This window comes from Schistocerca piceifrons, chromosome 2 (assembly GCF_021461385.2).
Source record: "Schistocerca piceifrons isolate TAMUIC-IGC-003096 chromosome 2, iqSchPice1.1, whole genome shotgun sequence".
In the NCBI taxonomy this organism is placed as follows: domain Eukaryota; kingdom Metazoa; phylum Arthropoda; class Insecta; order Orthoptera; family Acrididae; genus Schistocerca; species Schistocerca piceifrons.
The window spans coordinates 736,736,242-736,759,673 of record NC_060139.1 but is presented as its reverse complement, the minus strand read 5'-3'; the positions used below and the strand labels follow the sequence as shown (position 1 = coordinate 736,759,673).

At 45.6% G+C, this 23,432-nt stretch overlaps 1 protein-coding gene across 1 annotated transcript in view; it reads right to left on the bottom strand.

Annotated features, from left to right (window-relative positions):
* LOC124775807 overlaps positions 1 to 23,432 on the bottom strand; it is a 76,444-nt gene that overhangs the window by 7,205 nt on the left and 45,807 nt on the right. Inside the window, exon 4 of the mRNA XM_047250638.1 lies at positions 12,426 to 12,559. Within this exon, the coding sequence (XP_047106594.1) occupies positions 12,426 to 12,559 (134 nt within the window). The remainder of the gene's footprint in view (positions 1 to 12,425; positions 12,560 to 23,432) is intronic.

The following is a 23,432-nucleotide window of genomic DNA, read 5'->3' as shown; positions in this document are numbered from 1 at the left end:
AAAGCAGTTACTGGTCCACTCGGCATTGTTGCCATATGTATCCAAGATGGCGGCGATGACGTCATTCAAGACGGCGGCTTGTAAACTTGGCAACAGGGCATGACGTCACCCATGATGGCGGCCATGACGTCATTCAAGATGGCGGATTTTGGCGGGAAGTCGAATTTTGGTGGGAATGTGCCATGCCCCCCTTCCCCAGAAAAACGGCGGGAAGTTCAAATTCCAACAGGATAATTCATCAAACCTAAGAAAATTACGGAAAGATGATCAATTGGCCTACCACCACTAACCTAAGTCACCCTACCACCACCTCTTCCTAGGGACCTATGGGAAAAAGACTCAGCCTGCACTGAGTTGGTGAAGAAAGAAACAATTTATTTAGGGATGGAGTATATTTGTCACAGTGATACAAAGCACATTCTCTGACATGCCACACAGCATACAGACCTGCAAACTGCTCCTAAATAACTCATCTATAATGACACCACCAGAGAGCGCCACTGTGAACTTGGAATGGATTGTTGCGAATGCCACGCCCACCTGGACTTGAAATAGTTAAAGTCTCCACCATGATCCTCAGCTGACTGCCATGTTCCCTTACCAATCCATGATGTCGGGCCAACGTACACTAACATACACTAACGTGTGCTAACGTGCACTAACGTGTACTAATGTGTACAGTGCATGACATCATACAAGATGATGGGGGGAAATAGCAGGAAAACGACTCTGCCTATGATGGACATAAGTTTTTAGTTTGCAAGCAATGTCTCCACCATGAGATCTAGACTGCAACTGACCTAGTACACATTACTGCCACCAGAGGGTCCTGTCATCCCTCCTGTGTCCTAATCCCAGATGGTGGTCTGTAGGGTGAAAATGACGTGAAAATGACTCAGGCTGCACTGATCTGCTTGGGAGAGTAACAAAGAAGTGCACTCTATTTATTTTCGAACATTTTATTTAGAAATGGAGTATATTTATCACACTGACACAAAACACTCGCCCTGATATCCTTGGGGTCACAATACACATTCTGCAGACATGCAACAACTCCTAATTTACTGAAATAAATTCGGTACAGACATACAGATTCCCCCTAAATAATACAGCACAGTGATGTGTAGACATCCTCAGTACTTGTAAACTGTCCAAATAACGCATAGCACAGCCTACAGACTAGCACACAAAATAATGCAATCAACACGCACAAGCACCATCCACAACCCCCTGTCCACTAGACCACACAGGAGGTTAGCAGCAACCCCCACCAAGTGATGCAGCCGTCAGCTGTCAAACGACACACAGAATCCTGTTAAGGTCCTGCACACATGAGGCCGTGGCGCCCCTTTCATACTTGACACCAGAGAAATTCCTATCAAAATACATGTTCACCTAGACACAGGTGCTGGTGTGACTGGCCAGGAACGCACGCGCTGTCATAGTCACGAGCCGCCAACGGACACATGTGAAAGTTGCATGTATTTTCAGATATACGGCCACTGCTATACTGACATCGCAGAACTCATGGGCGCAGCCCCAATATGTGAGACACCTCTGGGCAGTATGTGTCTTTACCGTTGATGACAGAGTAGCACAGGGCGCATTTCTCCTAGCATGACATGACACACCCGTTTAACCATGCTTAACAACCCCGCAGAAAGTCCGCGTGGTGACTCGCCATCTAAAAGGTTCTCAATCTTATACTCATGTCACGTGACTATATAAAAAAGAAGAACTCAGTCGAACTTGTGGAAATTGTATACTGTCGCAGAAATAGTTACTCCTCGCTTTCTTGATGTTTCAGCTTGTATTCACGAAAATTCTTGCCCTAACAGAACCTGTTTACGAAAATAGCGTCGAATGCACTCTCCCCAGCGCTCGTAATGTGGTACCCACTGCATAACGTGTTACCCTCCCTGCTCTCAACGTACACATATGTTCCCACCGCTACGTAAAAGCCCCTATATCCCAGCACAAAGGATGTGAATTAATCGAGAATTATGACTGGCTGTTATCGAATTTACCCGACGAATTACTGATGCCACCGGTATCGAAGCACCATCCACCTTTTCTTCCTTTCTGCAGATGAGACGTTCAGTGGTACAATTATTTTGCACAGATCGCTAAAGTGCATTGACAGTTAAACACATAATGTTGGCTATAGATCATCAATTACGTACAAGATACACAATGATATTGGAACCCAGGAACATATTTACCAGTGTAACTACAATTATACATTACTATTTCTGCTACAGTCTGACACCGATCGATGTACTTTCCCGTAAAAAGTCTCTCGCAGTTATCGATGTGGTGAATCTATACGTACCTCACAACAGGACACACACTCATCCTCTCTAGTCATGCCACAACATCAACCACAATAACTTTACAATGCAATATATACTCATTTTACACAACATAAGCTGCAGTAACTTTACAATGCAAAATATGCACATAACAGTGCAGTTATCTTTTATATCTGTAGAGCACAAGAAAACATTATGGCATACCTACACTTACACTGGCTATATGTCACGATGCTCCTCAGTCCTAGGGAAGCACCGTCTGCCTTTTCTTTCTTTCTACAGACGAGGCTTTCAGCGGCAATAAACTATCTTACACTAATCGCCAAATTGCTACGACAACTAAACCTCGCAAAGTGCCATACGTATCGTCAAATATGAAAATACTCAATTACACTGCTCTTCCACTGAAGACAGGAGCTTGAATACAAGAACACAAGTATTTTCGCATGGTTTACCATAATATTATATCATTTTCGAGGTACTTATCGATATCTAGCACCCAAAAGTAGCCTTCCGATCGCTCATGCAACATAATTCCGAAGGTATAGACTGGAAATTATTTCTCTGCAGACCCGAAACTTTAGCTAGGTGGAGTGTGCTCTAGACCACTGAGTAACTAGAAACATATAGACGAAAAATGATATTTCCACCCACGAATACCCATCTCGCTTATGTAACGGACTCCAAATCATCCATATAATTTACAAGCCAACTAAGGTGTTTCTCATGTCTAGACAACAAGCGAACGTCTCTTTCACCTGCTAGATGCATGCCCCACAGTCGATCTTCTCTCAACTAAATAAAGGCGTGAAATCTGCAGAAGCAGTCAACCGAACAATTTACATGGGAGAGAATAACAGTCCAACACAAACACACATCCATATTCATTCTCAAATTTCCACTTGATCACGAAACCTATCCAACACATACTAAGTATTAGTTCGCTATTCGGTCGTCTAGAGTATGGCAAAGTTAACGCAGGTACATTCCTACACTCCAACAGGCTTTTGCATTCGGACGGATGTTGCCGTTAATGGGAAACGTGAAACATTCCCACAACAGGCCATGTATACATGGAATCCTTCTAGAAAACCGGTCACATATATCTTTTATCATTATACTTGGAATTAAATGTTGAGATCGCTGTCTCAACTGAACGGCTCCCATGACCCAGTCCCCTCTGCTGGTGGACCGAACTTCGAACATAGAATACGTTTCCGGACGTAACGCGTGCTACGTCCACCCGCGAAGCCTATCGCAGTTGTGAGATGTGATGGCTCCGCCTCCAAACATAGGTCCGGACATATAGTTCGCGACAGGTCCACACTCGAACTCATGCAGCAGGTCTTCCAAACGGATGTAGTGCCTCTTTTCAAAATGACTTCACATTATGTCTGTTGTGCTATCCACATGCTCAGATCTCCCATTTCTAGGATGGCGTGCGTTAGTTCACAGCTTCTGAATATGCAGGAGTCAGAACAACTTCTACATAAGCTCTGGCATTAATTAAGATCCGTGGTCTGTAAAAAGTACCTCTGGTGTCATAAATTTAAAGCTTGAAACAGAAAACGCTATGGATACACTGCAGACAAAGGTAATGTTGCAGTCTTTTTTAATTCTGATGGTAACCAACGGGTTAAAGGAGCTTTCTCCCGTTAAATGATTCATCGACTATTGTGTCTGACATTACAGCAGGATAAAACTGATGAAGAAATTAGTATCCTTAAATAAATTGCACTGGCCAATACATATAAAATATCCGATGTTGCTGTTACAATAAAATAAAAAAACAGATAATTTAATGTTATAATAATAATAATAATAAGGTCGCGGCTAACAATAATAGCAGCCATGAAACAAAAACTAAATTTACGGCTATGGCATATCATGGTCAGGTTTCACAAAAAGTCGAGCAGTGGTTTCATAAGACCGGTGTTAGAATTGGTTTCCGAACAATAAATTCGCTTACTACACACTTACGACACCGAACAGGCCCAAAATGTAATAAGTTTAATAAGTCAGAAGTTTACAAGATCACCTGTAATGATTGTGACCTCTACTGCATCGGCCAGGCGGGCCGCTCCTTTCGGTGCGCTTTCCAGAACATACCTATTCGCGAAATATGGCAGCTCTTGGTACGCACATCGCTATGGAGAGACACAGGGTGGAAGATGCAGAGCACGGCTTCAAAGTGTTGCATAATGCCCCTAAAGGAAGGAAGCTACTCGAAGAATAGGGGATCGACAGTTGTATGAAATGGACCGCCGTCCGAGCGGAGAGAGTTTAATCAGAATTTCTCTTTAGTATTTTTCACGAACTTCAAAGGAATTTTTTGGTAAGCTATAATGATGATACACCTCAATATTTCGGCCCGATGACTGTGTGCTTCTTCTGCCGTTTCTGCCCTCCATTCAGCTACGCTTGCGCGTACGACTGCAAGACGGATTACCTTCACGTCACGTGAGGTGGCGTTCCCACCTGCATCAGCTGTCTCCTCGCCGTAACTGCTAATTTGATTTTGTAATAAGATATGTTGGCACTATGGTTTGACTCTGTAATACGATAAGCTGAGACTAATGATTTTTAAATCTTTTGTTATAGGTCATATTGCTGTTTAACGTTTCACGCTCTAGATTTCTTTGTCAAGTACATTGATTATTACATTGTTCTTTCTGCACAGAATTTTTACTATGTTACTTGTTATTTTTTAGCCGGCCGAAGTGGGCGCGCGGTTCTGGCGCTGCAGTCTGGAACCGCGAGACCGCTACGGTCGCAGGTTCGAATCCTGCCTCTGGCATGGATGTGTGTGATGTCCTTAGGTTAGTTAGTAAAACTAGTTCTAAGTTCTAGGGGACTAATGACCTCAGCAGTTGAGTCCCATAGTGCTCAGAGCCATTTTGTTATTTTTTATGAGTTCCTATATACATTGCGCGTCACCTGTTTGGTCTTATGTCAACATTTTCTTCGGCCTGTGCGAGTGCATGCAGTGTTCAGTTAAGTTATGGCTGTGAATGGGTATTTGTCAAGTTAGTGCTATTGAACGCACAAACGTTTCATTTCGGTATCGACGAATTATGTGGCGTAACGAAGAATTTTTTATGTTTTATGTTTAACTCTGATTTTGTTATCTATGGGATGTTCTTCCTTTTGAACATTGTCACAGCTTTTGGATTTGTTTTTTTACTGTTTGCTATGTATTAGTTTGATTCGTTTATTGCCACAGGTTGAAAGACGTGCACTTCGTTCACCATTCAGTGCTCGTAGTTCATTCCCAGCATTCTGGTACTCGGTAAAGTAATAACCTGAAGGTAATATTAATAATTTCTATGGGTTGCCTGATTTATTTGACGATTATTACAGCTTGTCTCACACTGATCTGTGAGAGGAGCTTGGCGCTAGAAATTTTCTTTATTTATGGGCGAGGGCAGCAGTCTTCCTAGCAGCCATGATGGCTTCCCGTTTCCCATCCCTTTTACGATCGCCAGGGTAGCACGTGGTGTCGTTTGAACATTCAGTAGTGACCAAAGTTTCTCCTCTTCTCAGTTCCCCAACCTGCCTTACCAACCTTGTAGACGCTATTTCTGCTCAATTTTAACGTCGCGAGGTCGCCTCCCTGTGAAATTCCGGCCCTATGATTAACCAGTTCAGGTGCGCTCCCGTTTTTCGCGGGCGGGCGCCAACCGCCCTCCGCGGATGGGTGGTGGACAAAGGGGCAGTAGTTCAGTTCTAGTGTGACCGTGTCGGAGACCGGAGGTGCCGTTTCCACGAGATGAAGTTCGGTAAGCATGAGCGCCGACGTGCCCTGTAGATTAGCGCCCTGCGGCCCAGAGGGAACCTGATAGGTCATTCTGAATAGTTTCGCGTCTTGCGGGTTTTATTGCTTTAGTACGGGAGGCTACCAAGCGATTCACGCACAGTATCAGTAGCATCCTCTTTGGCTAATTTCTGGTGGTGGTCGTCGCACGCCTGCAACCCCTTCCTTTATTAATGGGCTTCTATTTGATAATACGGCGATCGTTACTAAAATTCCTTCCCTCCTGCTATCGTGGCTTGTTATGAACGTACGTTGGGGCAGGCTGCTGAACTCGAATCTTTCTCCCCCCCCCCCCCCCCCGCCCCCCTCCCCACGATTTGGTTGTATTATTGTTCGATTCTCAACTGTTTAATAAATGAGTCCGTTAATCTTACATTTTCTCTCTTTCATTAGGTGAACTCACCCCTAGTGTACCAGAATAATGCAGAACTATAACGGTTGCTATAAGGTCGTGCAGATCTCGAGCCATTAACGATAGTATAAAGATTCAATATCACGCACCTGGCTCGAGCATTGCACGCATGGCATCTATAACAAAAAAATGGTTCAAATGGCTCTGAGCACTATGGGATTTAACATCTGAGGTCATCAGTCCCCTAGAACTTAGAACTACTTAAACCTAACTAACCTAAGGACATCACACACATCCATGCCCGAGGCAGGATCGAACCTGCGACCGTAGCGGTCGCGCGGTTCCAGACTGAAGCGCCTAGCACCGCTCGGCCACACCGGCCGACGCATCTATAACAGTAGTAATCATGTTCCCCATTGATAAACTGGGAAGTGTTTACGGCTCAGTATGAGTACGGGAGCACTAAATCCACTTGATGTGGTGGAAGTAGTGGCCTCTGTTTTACCCTGCTAGTTTAGACAAAAAATATCAAAACAAATCACAGCCCTTACAGCAAGGAATAGTAACCTGTAAAATAAAAAAACGAGCCACCGGTTTTGAGGTGTAGAACCAGTCTTGTTTCTACTGTGCTGCTAGATCCCACATTTGGTTTTGTACTTGCCTATTATACGAGGGGCGTTCAATAAGTAGTGCAATACATTTTTATCTGAGAGAAATTAAGTTTTATTCAGGATTCCAATACTCCTTATTATTCTCCACTCTTTCGGCTTCAAGATAATCTCCGTTCAGTTCGACGGCCTTATATCACCTTACTGGGAGGGCATACAAGCCCGCGTGGTAACATTGTACTGGTCGACGTCAGAGCTAGCGTTACTGCAACGTAAACGACCTCTGCATCACCCATGCACTGCTTCCGCGTAGTGCACCTTTCATTGGTGATAGTAATGATGTTTGATTTGTGGGGCGCTCAACTGCGTGGTCATCAGCGCCCATACAAAATCCCAGTTGTTACACGGTCCAACTTTTTTTTTCACAGTGCAGTTTAGCCACTGTCACGAATGATGATGATAATGATGATGAAATGATGAGGACAACACAAACACCCAGTCCCTGGGCAGAGAAAAATGCCCAACGCGATCGGGAATCGAACCTGGGACCCCGTGATCTAGAGGCAGCAACGGTACCCTCCAGACCACGAGCTGCGGACGTCCTTCATTGGGCCAGACATGTAAATCGGAAGGTGCGAGATGTGGGCTGTAAGGTGGACGAGGAAGGACACTCCAATGAACTTTTGTGAGCTCCTCTGGGGTGCACAGAATTGCTCGAGCCATCGTGTTGTCAGGGAGAGGGAGATTCGTTTGTATTTTTGTGGCGACGTCCACCCTGCTAGTCGTTTCCTCTGTTTCTTGAGGTCAGCACAATACACTTCCTAGCTGATGTTTGCACTATGGTGGAGGTTAGCAAACAGAACCCCTTTAGAGTTCCAGGAGACCGGCACCATAACGTGAAGGTGCGTCTTTGAACTCTTCCTTGGGATTTGAAATGGTGTGTCGCCACTCTAGGGATTGCGGCTTCGTTTACGGTTAGAAGCGATGTCCCTACCAGCCTCGTAGTGCATAAGCAATTATGCACAGATAGTTCTTCATCGCTCTTTGTGGTCTTCTGTTAGGAGGCGACGAACCCAGCCGGAACACACCACTGAGTATCCCCACTGGTGGAGATGTGTGTCAAAGCTACCAAGAGAGACGTCCAATTATGCAGCGAGGTGACTGAACGCGATCCTGCAATCACCTCGAGTCACACGGCCCGCACGTTCCAACACTGCAGGAGTCACAGCTGTTTGCGGCTGGCCGGAATGCGGAGATCGGACAGGTTTGCACCACCTCCACAACAAATTCTGCATTTTTTCAACCAAAACTGGTTGAGGAAAAAGAATGTGTTGCATTATTGCCCCTCGTACAAGTGCGGGTCATTGCATGGTATGGTTAGTACAGATACACCCAACTTTTGTTCAACTTGGGTCTCATATGAGCATAGTATATTTAAATATTTCTTGTTGGTGTTACACTGTATTGTTGCATGTAGTTTACGTTCGTATAATATTTATATGATGCTCGTTCCGCAACTTCTATGTTGACTTTTTTACCATGAACGGTAGGTTATTATATTTGTATTTCCGTTCACCTTCGCACATTTTAAGCCGAAAGATTATTTTGTTGAAAACAAATTTCTGTTTTTGTGCTTGTTCGTAGATATAAGCTGGACGCGTTGGCAACTGGAACTTGTCCAGGCATCATACTTTGATTTCTACTTCCTTATGTACGCGGCCTAGGCAATTAAGAAATTATTAAAAACAGATTTTTTTAATTTTAAGAAATTACGTAAGATCTCTTCCTCTTTTCCTGAAAATGTCAGGCATTGTTATCAACCACACGTGTTAGAAACGAGCCAATACAAAGTAGGAACTCTTTATTTTTTTAAATAATTTCTAATGTCAACAGCAACCATTTCTGCTATCAATATAGTATTCTTTTCCAATTCTCTGTTGTAAACTCCTGTCTTAGATGGCACAACTCCACTGCAGCAGCCTGAAGGTGTGGCCGAGCGGTTCTAGCCGCTTCAGTCTGGAATCGCGAGACCGCTACGGTCCCAAGTTCGACTCCTGCCTCGGGCATGGATGTGTGTCATGCCCTTAGGTTAGTTAGGTTAAGTAGTTCTAAGTTCTAGGGGACTGATCACCTCAGATGTTAAGTCCCGTTGTGCTCAGAGCCATCTGAACCATTTGTTAACATGCAACAATGTTTTGAAGTCAACTATCCAGGCAAGAACCTAGGGAACATATTTAGACTAATTACGAATGCATTGTTATAGTGAACAGAGCCATTGTTATAGTGCTCAGAATCATTTGAACAATCCACTGCAACAACGGCTCTATCACAACAACCTCTCAAATGTTTTTCTGATTTGGCAGCTGGTAGCGTGTTGACGTCACAAAGTACTTGAAAAGATGTAGTCTTGAACGACCTTCAACGAACTGCGTCTTTACTCTGGAACTTGAAATGGAAAACCGTAAGCACTTGTCCTTTGTCCATGTATGAGACCGCGTCTGTCACTATGGCGAGGAACTTGTTTTCATTTTCTTCATTCGGCTATATAGAATCTAAAAACTAAAACCCTGAATCTGTTAATAACACTGCAAAATATTTTTAAAGATAAAACCAAAAGAAAACACGCCTCCTCTTACTACAGGAAATTTTACTGAAAGTTGTACATCAGTTACAAAGAGCTAATTTGTACGTACGCAGTGCATAACACATAGTTCTAGTAACATTAATATGCTGTAGTACGTTACAAAAATAACGTGACCACTCTACAAATATGCCTTTCGCACGAGTATGTGGAATCATTTGCAGAAAGCAAATTTGCACCATCGCCAATGCCGCCCCTGATGCTCTGCACAACCATAAAATTAGAAAAAATAATAAACAGCCTAATTAATTCAGTTACCTCTCTCTCAGGTAATTATTCAGCACATTCTGTACTTACTTCTGTGACATGTTAGTATTGACCTCCGAATAAAGTGGATCAAGACAGTTCTTCCACCATGTGAGATCTCTGGGAATTATCTTTTCCGTGGACTTTTTTTATTTTATTTTATTTTAAGAAATGTGGAAATGTGCAAAGTTCTAAATTGTTCTGATACTTCCCGGCTCTATTTTCTGACAAAAGTGCTCTGAATAGACTTTTGCACAAAGCGTGTTTCTTTAGTACTTTTAATTCAATACACACATCTTAAATGGAGATTTTCATCTTTTTAGTATATAATGAAATTTAATCTGGTATCGGCTTTTACAATGTATCTATAACGGAAACGGAGGCGTTCATAAGTGTAGCACGTAAATATTGCGTGTTTCACTGCCAAGTGCTACACTTGTTATTAAATACTAGCTTTTCTGAAAACCAATAAATTAGAAAAAAATAGCTTAATTTTTGTACTTAATCCTCAGCTTCTGGCTTGGCAGCGAGAAGAGAATCTACCCGTAGTTAATCAAGTATCAATTATTTGCCATTTCTGTAGGCTTATCATCAGAAAATTTGTCAATCTATAATGATGAGAAGTAAAGTCTTTAACAGCTAGCGCCACACTGCATCGCACTCGCAACTCAAGATAATATGCACCATGAAACAGTAACGATGATAGTTTCGTACATTATGTGATCAAAAGTATCCGGACACTTGGCTGAAAAGACTTGAAAGTTCGTGGTGACCTCCATCGGTAGTGCTGGGATTCTATATGATGATGTCCCATCCTTAGCCTTGATGACAGTTTCCACTCTCGCAGGCATACGTTCAATAAGGTGCTGGAAGGATTCTTAGGGAGTGGCAGCCCATTCTTCACGAGTGTTGCACAGAGCAGAGGTACCGACGTCGGTCGGTGAGGCCTGGCACGAAGTCGGCGTTCCAAAACATCCCAAAGTTGTCCTGTAGGATTCAGTTCAGGATTCCGTGCAGGCCAGTCCATTATAGGCATGTTATTGTCATGGAACCACTTTGCCACAGGCCGTGCATTATGAGCAGGTGCTCGATCGTCTTGAAAGATGCAATCGCCATCCCCGAATTAATCTTCAACAGTGGTAGGCAAGAAGGTGCTTAAAACATCAATGTAGGCCTGTTCTGTGATAGTACCATGCAAAACAACAAGGGATGCAAGCCTCCTCCATGAAAATCATGACCACTCCGTAGCACCACCGCCTCCGAATTTTACTGTTGGCACTACACACGCTGGCAGATGACGTTCAACGATCATTCGCCATACCCACACCCTGCCATCGGATCGCCACATTGTGTACCGTGATTCGTCACTCCACACAATCCAAGTTTTTTCACCTCCTGTCTAACTGGCATAGTACTTGCAGTGGATCCTGATGCAGTTTAAAATTCCTATGTGATGGTCTGTATATATTTCTGCCTATTACACATTACGACCCTCTTCAAATGTCGGCGGTCTCTGGCAGTCAACAGATGAGATCGGCATGTACTGTTTTGTGCTGTACGTGTCCCTTCACGTTTCCACTTCACTGTCACATAGGAAACAGTGGACTTAGGGATGTTTAGGAGTATGGAAATCTCGCGTACAGACGTATGACACAAGTGACACCCAATCACCTGACCACGTTCGAAGTCCATGAGTTCTGCGGAGCGCCCCATTCTTCTCTCTCACGATGTGTAAAGACTACTGAGGTCGCTGATATAGAGTACCAGGCACTAGGTGGCAGCACAATGCACCTAATATGGAAAACGTATGTTTTTGGGGGTGTCCGGATCCTTTGATCACATAGTGTATCTAACCATGCCTCACACTACTCGTTTTCATTGCTCGTTCCAACAGAACAACTGATCTCTTTTTTTAAAAAGAAGTAACGCATAAGAGGCATCAAATTTCCAATACTTTACAAGTTCTTTGGACGTAAATATGGACCACGTGAGGTATACTAAGCACCTACTTTCCTTCTGCAAACGACATCCTTCTTTACATTCACTGAAATAACAAAAAAATTCGTCTGAATATTCACTTAAAAAATGATATACGTTTAAAATCTAATATATGAAATAAATGCACATATCCGAAATTCGGCCATCTACTGGTGAGGATGTGGCCTCAGAAAGGGAATGAAAACTGATAGTTGATTCCCTCCTTGCATTCATACTAGTTGTGTCCGAAGACACTTTCCAGGTTTCTGGTTCATAGCTCCTTATTCTGGAAGGCTATCAAGCAGATGGCCTGTTCATGGAATCGACCCTGCATACATCACCTGCTGTTGAATAGAAAGATCTACACTGTGAAGCCCATTTCCTAATTCGCACATTTGCTTTCAAATCAGCAGAACTGTAATTGGATAAGTACGTTTTTCAAAAAATAACAACACTCAAAGAGTCCAATACTTACTTGTATTTCCTTTTACAGATCCGTTTCCTTTCAAGGAGAGATTCAAGACGGTGGCGTCCACGTTGTAATCTCCCTCAAACGCTAAAAAAGGAATATGTACTTCTCCACGAAATTCGTTGTCCTTTAAATTGACCCTGCAAAAAATTAAATAGTTCACCTTTTACTTTCAACTTTCATTTATGTATGATAGATGTATATGCAATACCGTGGAAAGTCCAATCACACGACGTACTTGTTTATAAAAGTACATGTAAACTTCATTTCTGCCCTATTAAATGGACGCATTCCAGGCAAATAAACGGGTTCATGCCTGCCTCTTGTCTTAGTGGTACATTGATTTCCATAAATCAGTGCAGAGTACAAGAGATAACAATAATTCAGTAATATATTAAGCAATTGATATTACATTTTTGTGTGTTGTTACCGCCGTAGCACCAGGAAACACTCCAATCAATACGTAAAAAAGGGACGCTGCAGTCCGCATGGTCGTGACCAGTACTTGGTTTTACGAAAGTGCAGGACATGGTCTGAAATTCCAGCACCCCTGGTTTCATTGACATTTTTCCGATTTTCAGGAGTGCTGTTTTCACACACAGTGGACATTAGACTTCATTGAGATGGAAGTATGTGATTCGTTCGGCCACGATTTCGGCCAAACGTTTGAGCGGAGCAAAAACGAGATTCCGTATAAATTACAGAACAGATCAGCGAGAGGTGTAATTTTAGTGTATTCGGGGTTAGAAAGAAAAACTTAATTAGTGATTTGAGGGAAAATTACAATATTTCACGAGATGCTAGCTCAGTAAATGGAGTGTCACAAAGTTTATCCCTTCAGGATGTAGTCCTCTGCACATTATAATTAAAACTGGTGTGATAGTTAACAACAAAATAGTTTCCTTCGAATCGAGTACTAAATTCGAGAAATTCCGAGGACAGAAGACGGTAGGAAACCAAATGAGGTAACAATAAGTACATGCTTTCTGAGCACAGGACAACAGCAACAATTCAAAAAAATTAGTTAGCTGTTTTATAAAATAACTTTTCTAGAAGTGAGAAATAAAGTAAATTAGAAAAATATTTGATGTATCTTCGAATGATATTCGATATCAAGTGCCGCAAAAGAGGTACATTAAATGTATCTTTAACCTGTTTCCATGTCTTACTTTTAGACAGATAATATCACAAAATACTGGACCGAAATTTTTTCCACAATTTTATATTCTAGTTACCGTACATACGGGACCTTGCGTTTGGTGACAGCACGTCAACATGTGTACTGGATTGAAAATCGATGGACGATCATTCCCTTCACCAACCATAGATATTTTATCTGTTTTCGTAAGGCTGGAGAAGAGGACATTAGTAACAGGAATGCATACGGACGAAGCAGTGACTATATACGGGTGCTATGTCATTACGAGTAAGTAGGGACCTTCCTGTGGAACTGAGAGTGCATTTGTATCGAATCTTTATGCTTAGTTGTTCTTTTTATTTAATCATCAAGTTCCGTAACACTACGCAAGCCAAAGCTACTTAGTTGTAGAACGTAGTTTACTGACCACTAAGTAAAACATTTATAAAACACAATTTTAATGAAACACGATGAAAGTGGGAGAGTATGCGAATGGAAAATACGTTATAATGAAAAGTGCTCAACTACTGCGAGTCGAAAAAAATGCGCTACGAGAAAACCTCGTAACAAACAGGGTGATTATAATTAAAGTTAAACTTTTAAATCGCTGTAGAAATAAAACCACGTCAGAATGACGTCAAATTACAACGGAATGTTTTCGAATAAGGTGGAAAACGTTTGGAAGAAAAAAATAGTGTGAAACTTGATTAATAGATGGCGCTGTATTTGTCAGAATATGTAAATGAAAACACCGGTCATGCGCATGACCCACTGAAGTTGGTATAAACAATCCGGGTACACGGCTTTTCCAACGCTGCCGGCCCCACCCGCCTTATGCAGGTTTTTTCTGAGCACGCCCCCTCCATAGACCGTCTCCTGAAGGAGGGGGCCCTCCTTTTTAACCAGCGTTATAAGGTTGACCTTGACCCCTCCCATTCCCCTCCTCAATCCCTGCACTGCCAGAGGTGTCTGCACTATAACGCGCACCCCACAGCTGAGTGCCGCGAGGCCCCCACCTGCCCGCATTGTAGGCAAGCGCACTTCCTCAGGCAGTGCCCTAACCTCCAATCCCCTCCTTCCTGCAATACCTGCAATCTCCCCCATCCCACCTACTCCCAAAAGTGTAAAGCCCGACCCCCTCCAACCGCTCCTGAACTCACCCTCCCTGTCCGCCCCCTGGACGCCCCCACCCCTCCTGGCAACTCCCTTCGTCCCACCCCCACCGCTGAGGACATCATCAGGTTCATCACCATCGTCCTTCAAAATGTTCATCCCTTTCAGCACCCCCACACCCTCCAGCAGATCTCCCTTGCTGCCCGTTCCATCTTCCAACTCAAGATGTACGCCACCTACTCCAACAACCAGGCCCATTTCACCTTCTCCCGTCTTGACACCCTCGTCTAAATCCCTGTCATGGCGCGACAGCAACGTATCCTTTTCAACAATATCCGCTCCCTCTCCGCCAACAAGAACCTCTTCCTGCACACCCTTGCCACCCACCGCATGGATGCCTTCCTCCTCAATGAAACCCTCCTCCAACCCCACCACTCAATCCACACCTCACCCTATCTCCTCCACCACTCCGATAACCCCCTCCCAATTGCGCGTGGCGGAGTTGCCATCGGTCACCACCGCCAGATCCCCGTTCAGCTCCAACCTCTCCTTCCCGACCCCACCAAACACCTGATCCTTAGTCTCTTCTTCCCCGGCCTTACCGTTACCTGCGCCACCACCTATGTCCGCCCTAACGCCCCTATTCCCTTCGACTTCCTCTCCCACATTGACCGTACCTTCTCCTCCTACGTGATCGCCACCGTCCTCAACATCCATAGTCGTTCCGCCGCCCAGTTACGGCGGTGGCATCGGTTCCTTTCCTCCCTTCAAGGCGACCTCATCCCCATCCCCCAGCACACCCGTCCCGAATCCAACTCCACTCCTGATGTTATCCTCTCCTCCCCCAACCTCCTTGGCCGCATAACGGTGGATGCCCTGGAGCCTATTGGTAGCGACCATCTCCCTGTCCTCCCCACCGTTTCAGACGGTCGTCGCCCTCGCCCCGACCCTCGTACTGAGCCTCCCCCTAAGTATGTCCATGACTATTCCCGTGCCGACTGGAATGCCTACCGGGATACCCTCTCCACCCAGGTCGATAGCCACCCTTTCACCTACCACCACCCCAGTGATGTCACCCATGCTGCCTCCTTTCTCCAGCAGACCTTGTCTGAGGCCGTGGAGGCCCACGTCCCTACTGTCGCCATCCACCCCCACTGTCCTACCTTAGCCCCGCAGGCCGTCCTCCTCCTCCGTGAATCCCACCGTCTCTACCGTGCCTTCCTCCACACGCGTGATCCGGACACACTACGACGCCATCGGCAACTCCAACGACACATTCGCAATTTGCTCGCGGCTAAGAAATGCTGGGACTGGCGACAGACATGCACCCGTTTAAATGCTACCCTACCAATCAACTCGTCCAAGTTCTGGTCAGCCTTCCATCGCCTTACCGGAACTAAACCCTCCCCATACTATCCTCTTCTCCATGATGATCACCCCTTCCCTGACACCCTTAGTAAGGCCAACCACTTTGCCTCCTACCTCTCCGATGTATTTTCCATCCCCGATGATCCCCAGTTCGATTACTCCCTCTTCCCAGATATCCGCGATCGAACTGACACCTCTGTCCCTCTTCTCGCTCCTGGTTTCCAGTACTTGGATAACATTACACACACGGAACTCAATGCCCCTACCACTACACAGGATCTCATTGATACACTCCGCACAAAACGCAACACCGCTCCTGGTCACGATCGTGTCACCTACCATCACCTTCGTGAAGCTCCTGCCTCTTTCCTCTCCAACATGGCCAGGCTCTACAATGTAGTCCTGTCCACCGGTTACTACCCTGACCTGTGGAACACCTCTCGTATCCTCATGTTCCTTAAACCTGGCAAACCGCCGTCCGCCGTCTCCTCCTACCGTCCCATCAGCCTTACCTCGGTCTTCAGCAAGGTCCTGGAATCCATCCTCACCCGACGCATCCACCAGCATCTCTGCCAGCACCGCCTCCTTCCCGTCACACAGTGTGGCTTTCGGCCGTCCTTCTCTTCTGACGACCTTCTCCTTCACCTCACTCATCTCCTTTCCGAACAGCTTAATTCCCATCGCTCCGCAATCTTCCTCTCCCTGGACCTCGAACGTGCCTATGACTGCGTATGGCATTCCGGTCTCCTCTTCAAGCTCCAAACCTTCGCCCTTCCCATTAACTACGTCCGTCTGATCGGCTCCTTTCTCTCCCGCCGTCCTTCCTATGTCACCATCCATAACACAGATTCCTACACCTTTTTCCCCTCTGCCGGTGTGCCCCAAGGCTCCGTCCTCTCCCCCCTTCTGTACCTTTTGTACACGGCGGACATGCCGCTGCCGTCACCCCCCCCGTCCACCTTCTCCAGTTTGCCGATGACACCACCTTCCTTGCCTTTGCCCCCACCCTACAGCGCTCCCAACGCCTTCTCCAATCCTATCTTGGCCGGTTCACCGCTTGGTGCAACCAGTGGTTGCTCAAGGTCAATCCCTCCAAAACCCAGGCGATTATTGTAGGCAAAACCACCCCTTCCTTCTGCCTTCTTGATTTCTACATCACCATCTATGGCCGTCCTATCGCCCTCACTCCCACCCTTAAGTACCTTGGCGTCACCCTCGACCGTCGCCTCTCCTGGACTCCCCACCTCCAGACAATCCAAGCCAAGGCACGCTCCCGACTCAGTCTCCTCAAGCTCCTCTCCGGCCGTACGTGGGGTCTGGACCCCTCCACCATCCACCACACCTATAAATCCCTCATCCGCCCTATCCTTTGTTATGCCCATCCGGCTTGGATCTCCGCCCCCCCTCCCTTTTATAAATCCCTCCAAATCCTTGAACGCCATGCTCTCCGCCTCGCCTATCGCATCCGTCTCCCCTCCCCCACGCGGATCCTGTATGATCTCATCCCCTTCCCCCACCTCCTCCTTTTCCTTGAAAGGATATGGATCCTGTACACCTCCCATAAACTCGACCCTCCTCACCCACTCGTCTCCCCGATCCCCTCCCACCCCCGCCCGCAGCCGCGCCTGTATTCCCACGTCCCACCCGGTCTCCATCTCTCAACCCTCCTTACCCTCTCCCAAGGTGGCTTCCGCCAGCTCCCCCTCCCTGATGATGTCCTCCTTCCCTGCATCTACCCCTCCTATCAACTTTGATCCTCCCCCCCCACCTCCTGTGTCCTATCCTTGAGGCACCCTCCCTCCCTCCCTTCCCTTCCCTTCTCTTTCCTTTCCCCCCTCCATCCTCCCCTCTCCCCCAGGCTTCCCCTCTCCCTTCCTCCCTCCCCCTCTCTCCTTTGCCCATGGCATCTCTGCTCTCCCCTCTCCCATTCCCCTTCCCCTTCCTCCTCCTCCACCTCCTCTCTTGGCAGGTCCCCGGACTCATACACGCTCAGTGAACATTCGCGCGCCGGAGATCGTCGCCGTCAGTGTTTCGTGTGTGTGCCTTCGTATGTGTGTAGTGTTGTCCGCCGTCACGCCACCAACGTTCACGTGCCGTCGCCATCATCCATGTTCTGTGCATCGTGTCGCCCAGTGTTAGTGATGTTTCTCGTCCAGCGTGAACGGCTCCATGTTTTTTCGTTTTTTAGTGTCTACATTTTTTGCCCACCGTTTTTACTGTCTACTCTGTGCCACCTTTATGTACTCCTTGTTGTCAAACTCAAGGCTGAAGAGCGGCGTATTATGCTGCTGACAGCCCGCCTTTGTATAAGGTGTTAAAATTACAATAAAGAAAAAAAAACGGCTTTTCCTCCTTTCGCGTCTGCGACATTCGTCATGACTCTAAACGCGGAATAGCGCTGTGCTTGTGAAGCTGTATTACAAAAAATGGTGGCTGTGCGTAAGTCGCTCTGAAGCGTTTGAAAAAAGACGTTGGTCCGGTGACTGCCGTGGGTCTGGAGAAAATGATTTGGAAATTCGAAAAGACGGGTTCATTTGGTGTGCAACCTGGTATAGGGAGGAAACAGACTGATTCGATGTCAGTGGAAGCGGGGGCCACAGAAACGCAGGAAGAGACGAGTGGTGGTGTGCAAACGTGTAGCGCACGGAGAATTGCCCGAACATTGGACATACGCGTGAGCACGCTGCGTGTAATCCTACCAAACGTCCTTCTTTGCTATCCATTCAAGATTACCCATGTGCACGAGTTGCTTCCTGTTGACCTGCCAGGAAGAGAGACCTTTGCTGGGCAGACGAAGCCCACTTCCATCTCACAGGATATGTCAATACACAGAATTGTCGAATATGGGCAACGGAAAATAACACGCAAATCAACCAGTCCAACTTCATTCTGAAAAGGTCACGTGTGGTGCAGGCTTACGGCATTATTTATCATAGGGCCATATTTTTTCGAAGAGACAGGTGCTTCCGGTCATATTACCTGTACCGTCACTCGTAAGCGGTATGAGTGTCTTTTGCGCAACCACGTCATTACAACTCTCCAACAGCGTGGGTGTGTGGATGGATCATTTTTATGCAAGATGGCGCACATTCGCACATTGAAAATCCAGCTAAGCAGCTGCGAAAGCGCCATTTCGCAAATGCTAGAATTGGCAGCCGCCATTTCCCTACAGTCTGGCCGTCCCGATCACTTGATCTTAATCCATGTGACTTCTACGTGAGGCTATCTGAAAGATATGTTCAGTGTTCCGACTGCAGACTTTGCTGCATTGAAGGCACACATTCTGCATCACATTCTGAATGTGACTCCGGAAACACTTCGACCACTTGTGGAACATACTGTTTCCCGATTTCAACTTGTTGCAGAAAACGGTGGACAGGATATTGACATGTTTTGCGCCGGTCACACCGAAATTAATAATCCGATATTATTTTGATTGATGCTTTTTGTGCGATTTTTGGCCTCACGACAATTAAAATCCGATGTTATTGATGCCTTTTATGCGTTTTTGGCCCTCAGGACAATTAAAAACCAATTTTTCCCATCCAATGTGATATGACCTAGCCGTAGTGGATGGGCTTACGTAACTAACAGTATCACAGCTGTACATCCATGCAGACTGAGTAGTACAGTTTGTTTAACGTCAGACATACAACTTAGTTGGTGTTGTAGGATGCATTTGGCATTTGTAATCGACCACTATTAAATTATGATGCTTACGGCGCCATCTATTGCTACATTTTGTAACCATTTATTTTTCTTCTGCCATACGTTTTGCCCCTTCTCCAATAATATTCCACTCCAATTTGACGTCATTCCGACATGTGTAGGTATTTCTACAGCGGTTTGAAAGTTTAACTTTAATTATGATCACCCTGTATATTTGAAGAGGGCTGTTGCTGTTTAGTTATCGTCCTGAGGGACCTGACACACTGGGCAGCTTTGCGGTACAAATGTGTTAATTTCACAAGGATAGTATATGCGCAGACAACACCACTAACAACACCGCAGTAGAAAAACAGTGAGAGTTCTGACACAGTCAGATTTCCAATTATGTCATCGACGACGTCATGCACTGTTACCAGGAATGCCCGTTACTCCTTCTCTGACACAGCTGCATTGTCCCTTGTATAAAATGGCAGGATTCAGAAAGTGGCAGAAGAACTTCAGAAACAGCTCAGTCGTGCTACATGTTTACCCCCACTCCTATGACGTCATTATGGAAGTATGGCTGTTGTTATAAGTATAAATCGGGTGGAGATCAAAGATGGGCTATCCTTGTGTTGCTGGAAGCAGGTCACTTGTGTGACCTATAGAATCCTGCTTCCTTGTAAAATTGTGTGTTGGAGCAAATCTCAAACTTGCGACCTTTGCCTCTCCTGGGCAAGTGCTCTCCTGACTAAGCTCCCCCAAGCATGACTCATGATTCATCTTCTACTTCATTCCTTACCTTACGAACTTCACAGAAGCTCACCTGCCTACCTACAGTGCTAGTACTCCCGGGGAAAAAGGATATTGCAGATATATGACTTAGCCACAGCCTGAAAAAAGTAATTTTCATTCTGCAGCAAACTGAATTGTGTGCTAATATGAAAAAAATGGTTCAAATGGCTCTGAACACTATGGGACTTAACAGCTGTGGTCATCAGTCCCCTAGAACTTAGAACTACTTAAACCTAACTAACCTAAGGACATCACACACATCCATGCCCGAGGCAGGATTCGAGCCTGCTACCGTAGCAGTCGCGCGGTTCCGGACTGCGCGCCTAGAACCGCGAGATCACCGCGGCCGGCGCTAATATGAAACTTCCTTGCATATTACAACTGTGTGCCAGACCAAGACTCGAACTCGAGACCTTTGCATTTTGTGGACAAGTGCTCTACTGACTGAGCTTTCTCAAGCATGACGGGTGACCCATTCTTATAGCTTTACTTCCACCAGTATCACATCTGCTACCTCCCAAACATCACAGCTGTTCTCCTGCAAAGAGTCTCGGTCTCGGTCTGGCACATAGTTTTAATCTGCCAGGAAGTTTCATAGCAGACTACACTCCGCTGCGGAATCATAATTTCATTCTAGAAACATCCCCCAACCTGGGGCTAAGCCACCACTTGTCAACATCCCTTCTTACAGGCAGCTTCTGCGCAGTTAGTGAGGTGGGAGATGAGGTACTGACGGAATTAAAACTGTGAAGAACGGGTGGGGTTCATGCTTTCGTAGCTCAGTTGGTAGAGCACTTGCCTGTGAAAGCTTAAGTTCCTGAAGTCAGATCTTGTTCCCACACGTAATTTTAACCTGCCAGGAAGTTTCATACACAGATTCAGCTGAAGAGTGAAAACTTCATTCTATAGAACCCTAGACAACCCCCCTCCCTTCCATGAACCATGGACTTTGCCGCTGGTGGGAAGCGTTGCATGCATCAGCGATATAGGTAGCCGTACCGTAGGTGCAACTACATTGGAGAGGTACCTGTTGAGAGGTGAGCCAAACGTGTGGTTCCTGAAGATGGGCAGCAGCCTTTTCAATAGCTGTCAGGGCAGCAGTCTGGATGATTGACTGATCTGGCATTGTGACATTAACCAAAACGGCCTTGCTGTGCTGGTACTGCGAACGGCTGAAAGCTAGGGAAAACTACAGCCATAAGTTTTCCCGACGGCATGCAGCTCTACTGTATGGTTAAATGATGATGGCGTCCTCTTGGGTAAAATATTAATTAATTTTTAATAGTCCGCCAATCGGATCTCCGGGCGGGGACTACTCAGGAGGACGTCGTTATCAGAAGAAAGAAAACTGGCGTTCTACAGATCGGAGCATGGAATGTCAGATCCCTTAATTGAGCGGGTAGGTTAGAAAATTTAAAAAGGCGAAATGAATAGTTTAAAACTAGATATAGTGGGAATTAGTGAAGTTCGGTGGCAGGAGGCACAGGACTTCTGCACGGGTGAATACAGGGTTATAAATATAAAATCAAATAATGGTAATGCTGGAGTAGGTTTAATAATAAATACAAAGATAGGAACGCGGATAAGCTGCTATGAACAGCATAGTGCATGCATTATTGTAGTCAAGATAGACACGTAGCCCACACCTACCACTGTAGTATAAGTTTATATGCCAACTAGCTCCGCAGATGATGAAGAGATTGAAGAAATGTATGATACGATAAAATAAATTATGCAGATAGTGAAGGGAGATGAAAATTCAATGCTCATGGGGGACTGGAATTCGATATTAGGACAGGGAAGAGAAGGAAAAGTAGTAGGTGAATATATAATGGGGTTAAGGAATGAAAGAGGAAGCCACCTGGCAGAATTTTGCACAGAGCGTAACTTAATCATAGTAAACATTGGGTTAAGAATCATGAAAGAAGGTCGTATACGTGGAAGACGCCTGGATACACTGGAAGGTTTCAGACAGATCATATAATGGTAAGAAAGAGATTGAAAAACCGGGTTTTACATTATAAGACATTTCCAGGGGCGGATGTGGACTCTGACCACAATTTGTTTGTTACGAACTGTAGATTAAAACTGAAGTAACCGCAAAAAGGTGGGAATTTAAGAAGATGGGGCCAGGATAAACTGAAAGAGCTAAAGGTTGCAGAGCCTTTCAGAAAGCTCATTAGAGAACGGTTGACAAGAAAGGGGGAAAGAAATGCAGTAGATGAAGAATGGGTTGCTTCAGCCCTCAGTAGTCCCCTGTAGTTAGGAGGCCTAATAGAAAGAATAAGGTTCTGTTGCTAGGTAGTTCACACGGCAGAGGTGTGGGCCAGTAGTTGCAGGGAGTGTTGGGGAGTGAGTACCAGGTCACCAGCATTGTGAAGCTTACTGCAGTGTTGGCTCAGGTGGATGACAGCATAGGGGAGCTATGTAGCAACTTTACGAAAGAGGATCAGGTAGTGATTGTGGATTGAGCAGGGAATAGTCTTGTTGGGGCAGTGAATATGATGTAGATAGTGACCTAGCAAAGATAGCTACTGAAACTGGTGGCACTAATGTGCATTTCGCGGAACTGTTTCAGGGTCATGATAGGCCTCATTTTAATGCGGCTGTTAGGCGTGTTAACTTGGGGCTGGAGAGGGCACTGATGGCACAGGGCATGGGTCACATTGCAGTGGTGCCAGTTGAGTCTGTCAGTAGATCAGATTTCACTAGGCATGGCCTTCACCTCAATAGGTATGGGAAGAGGAGGCTGGAAAAACCTTATAGGTGGCAGTGCAGTGGGTGGTGATGGGATCACTCATGGCAAAATTTCTGTAGTAGTTGGTGTTAGAGCAGCACCTTTTTTAGATTTAAGTCATTTGGTAGGTATACCTACTTAAAGGAAGTACCCGTAATTAAGGAATCACCTTCAAAAGACGTCAAGTATCCAAGTAGTGAAGGAATTGGCATAT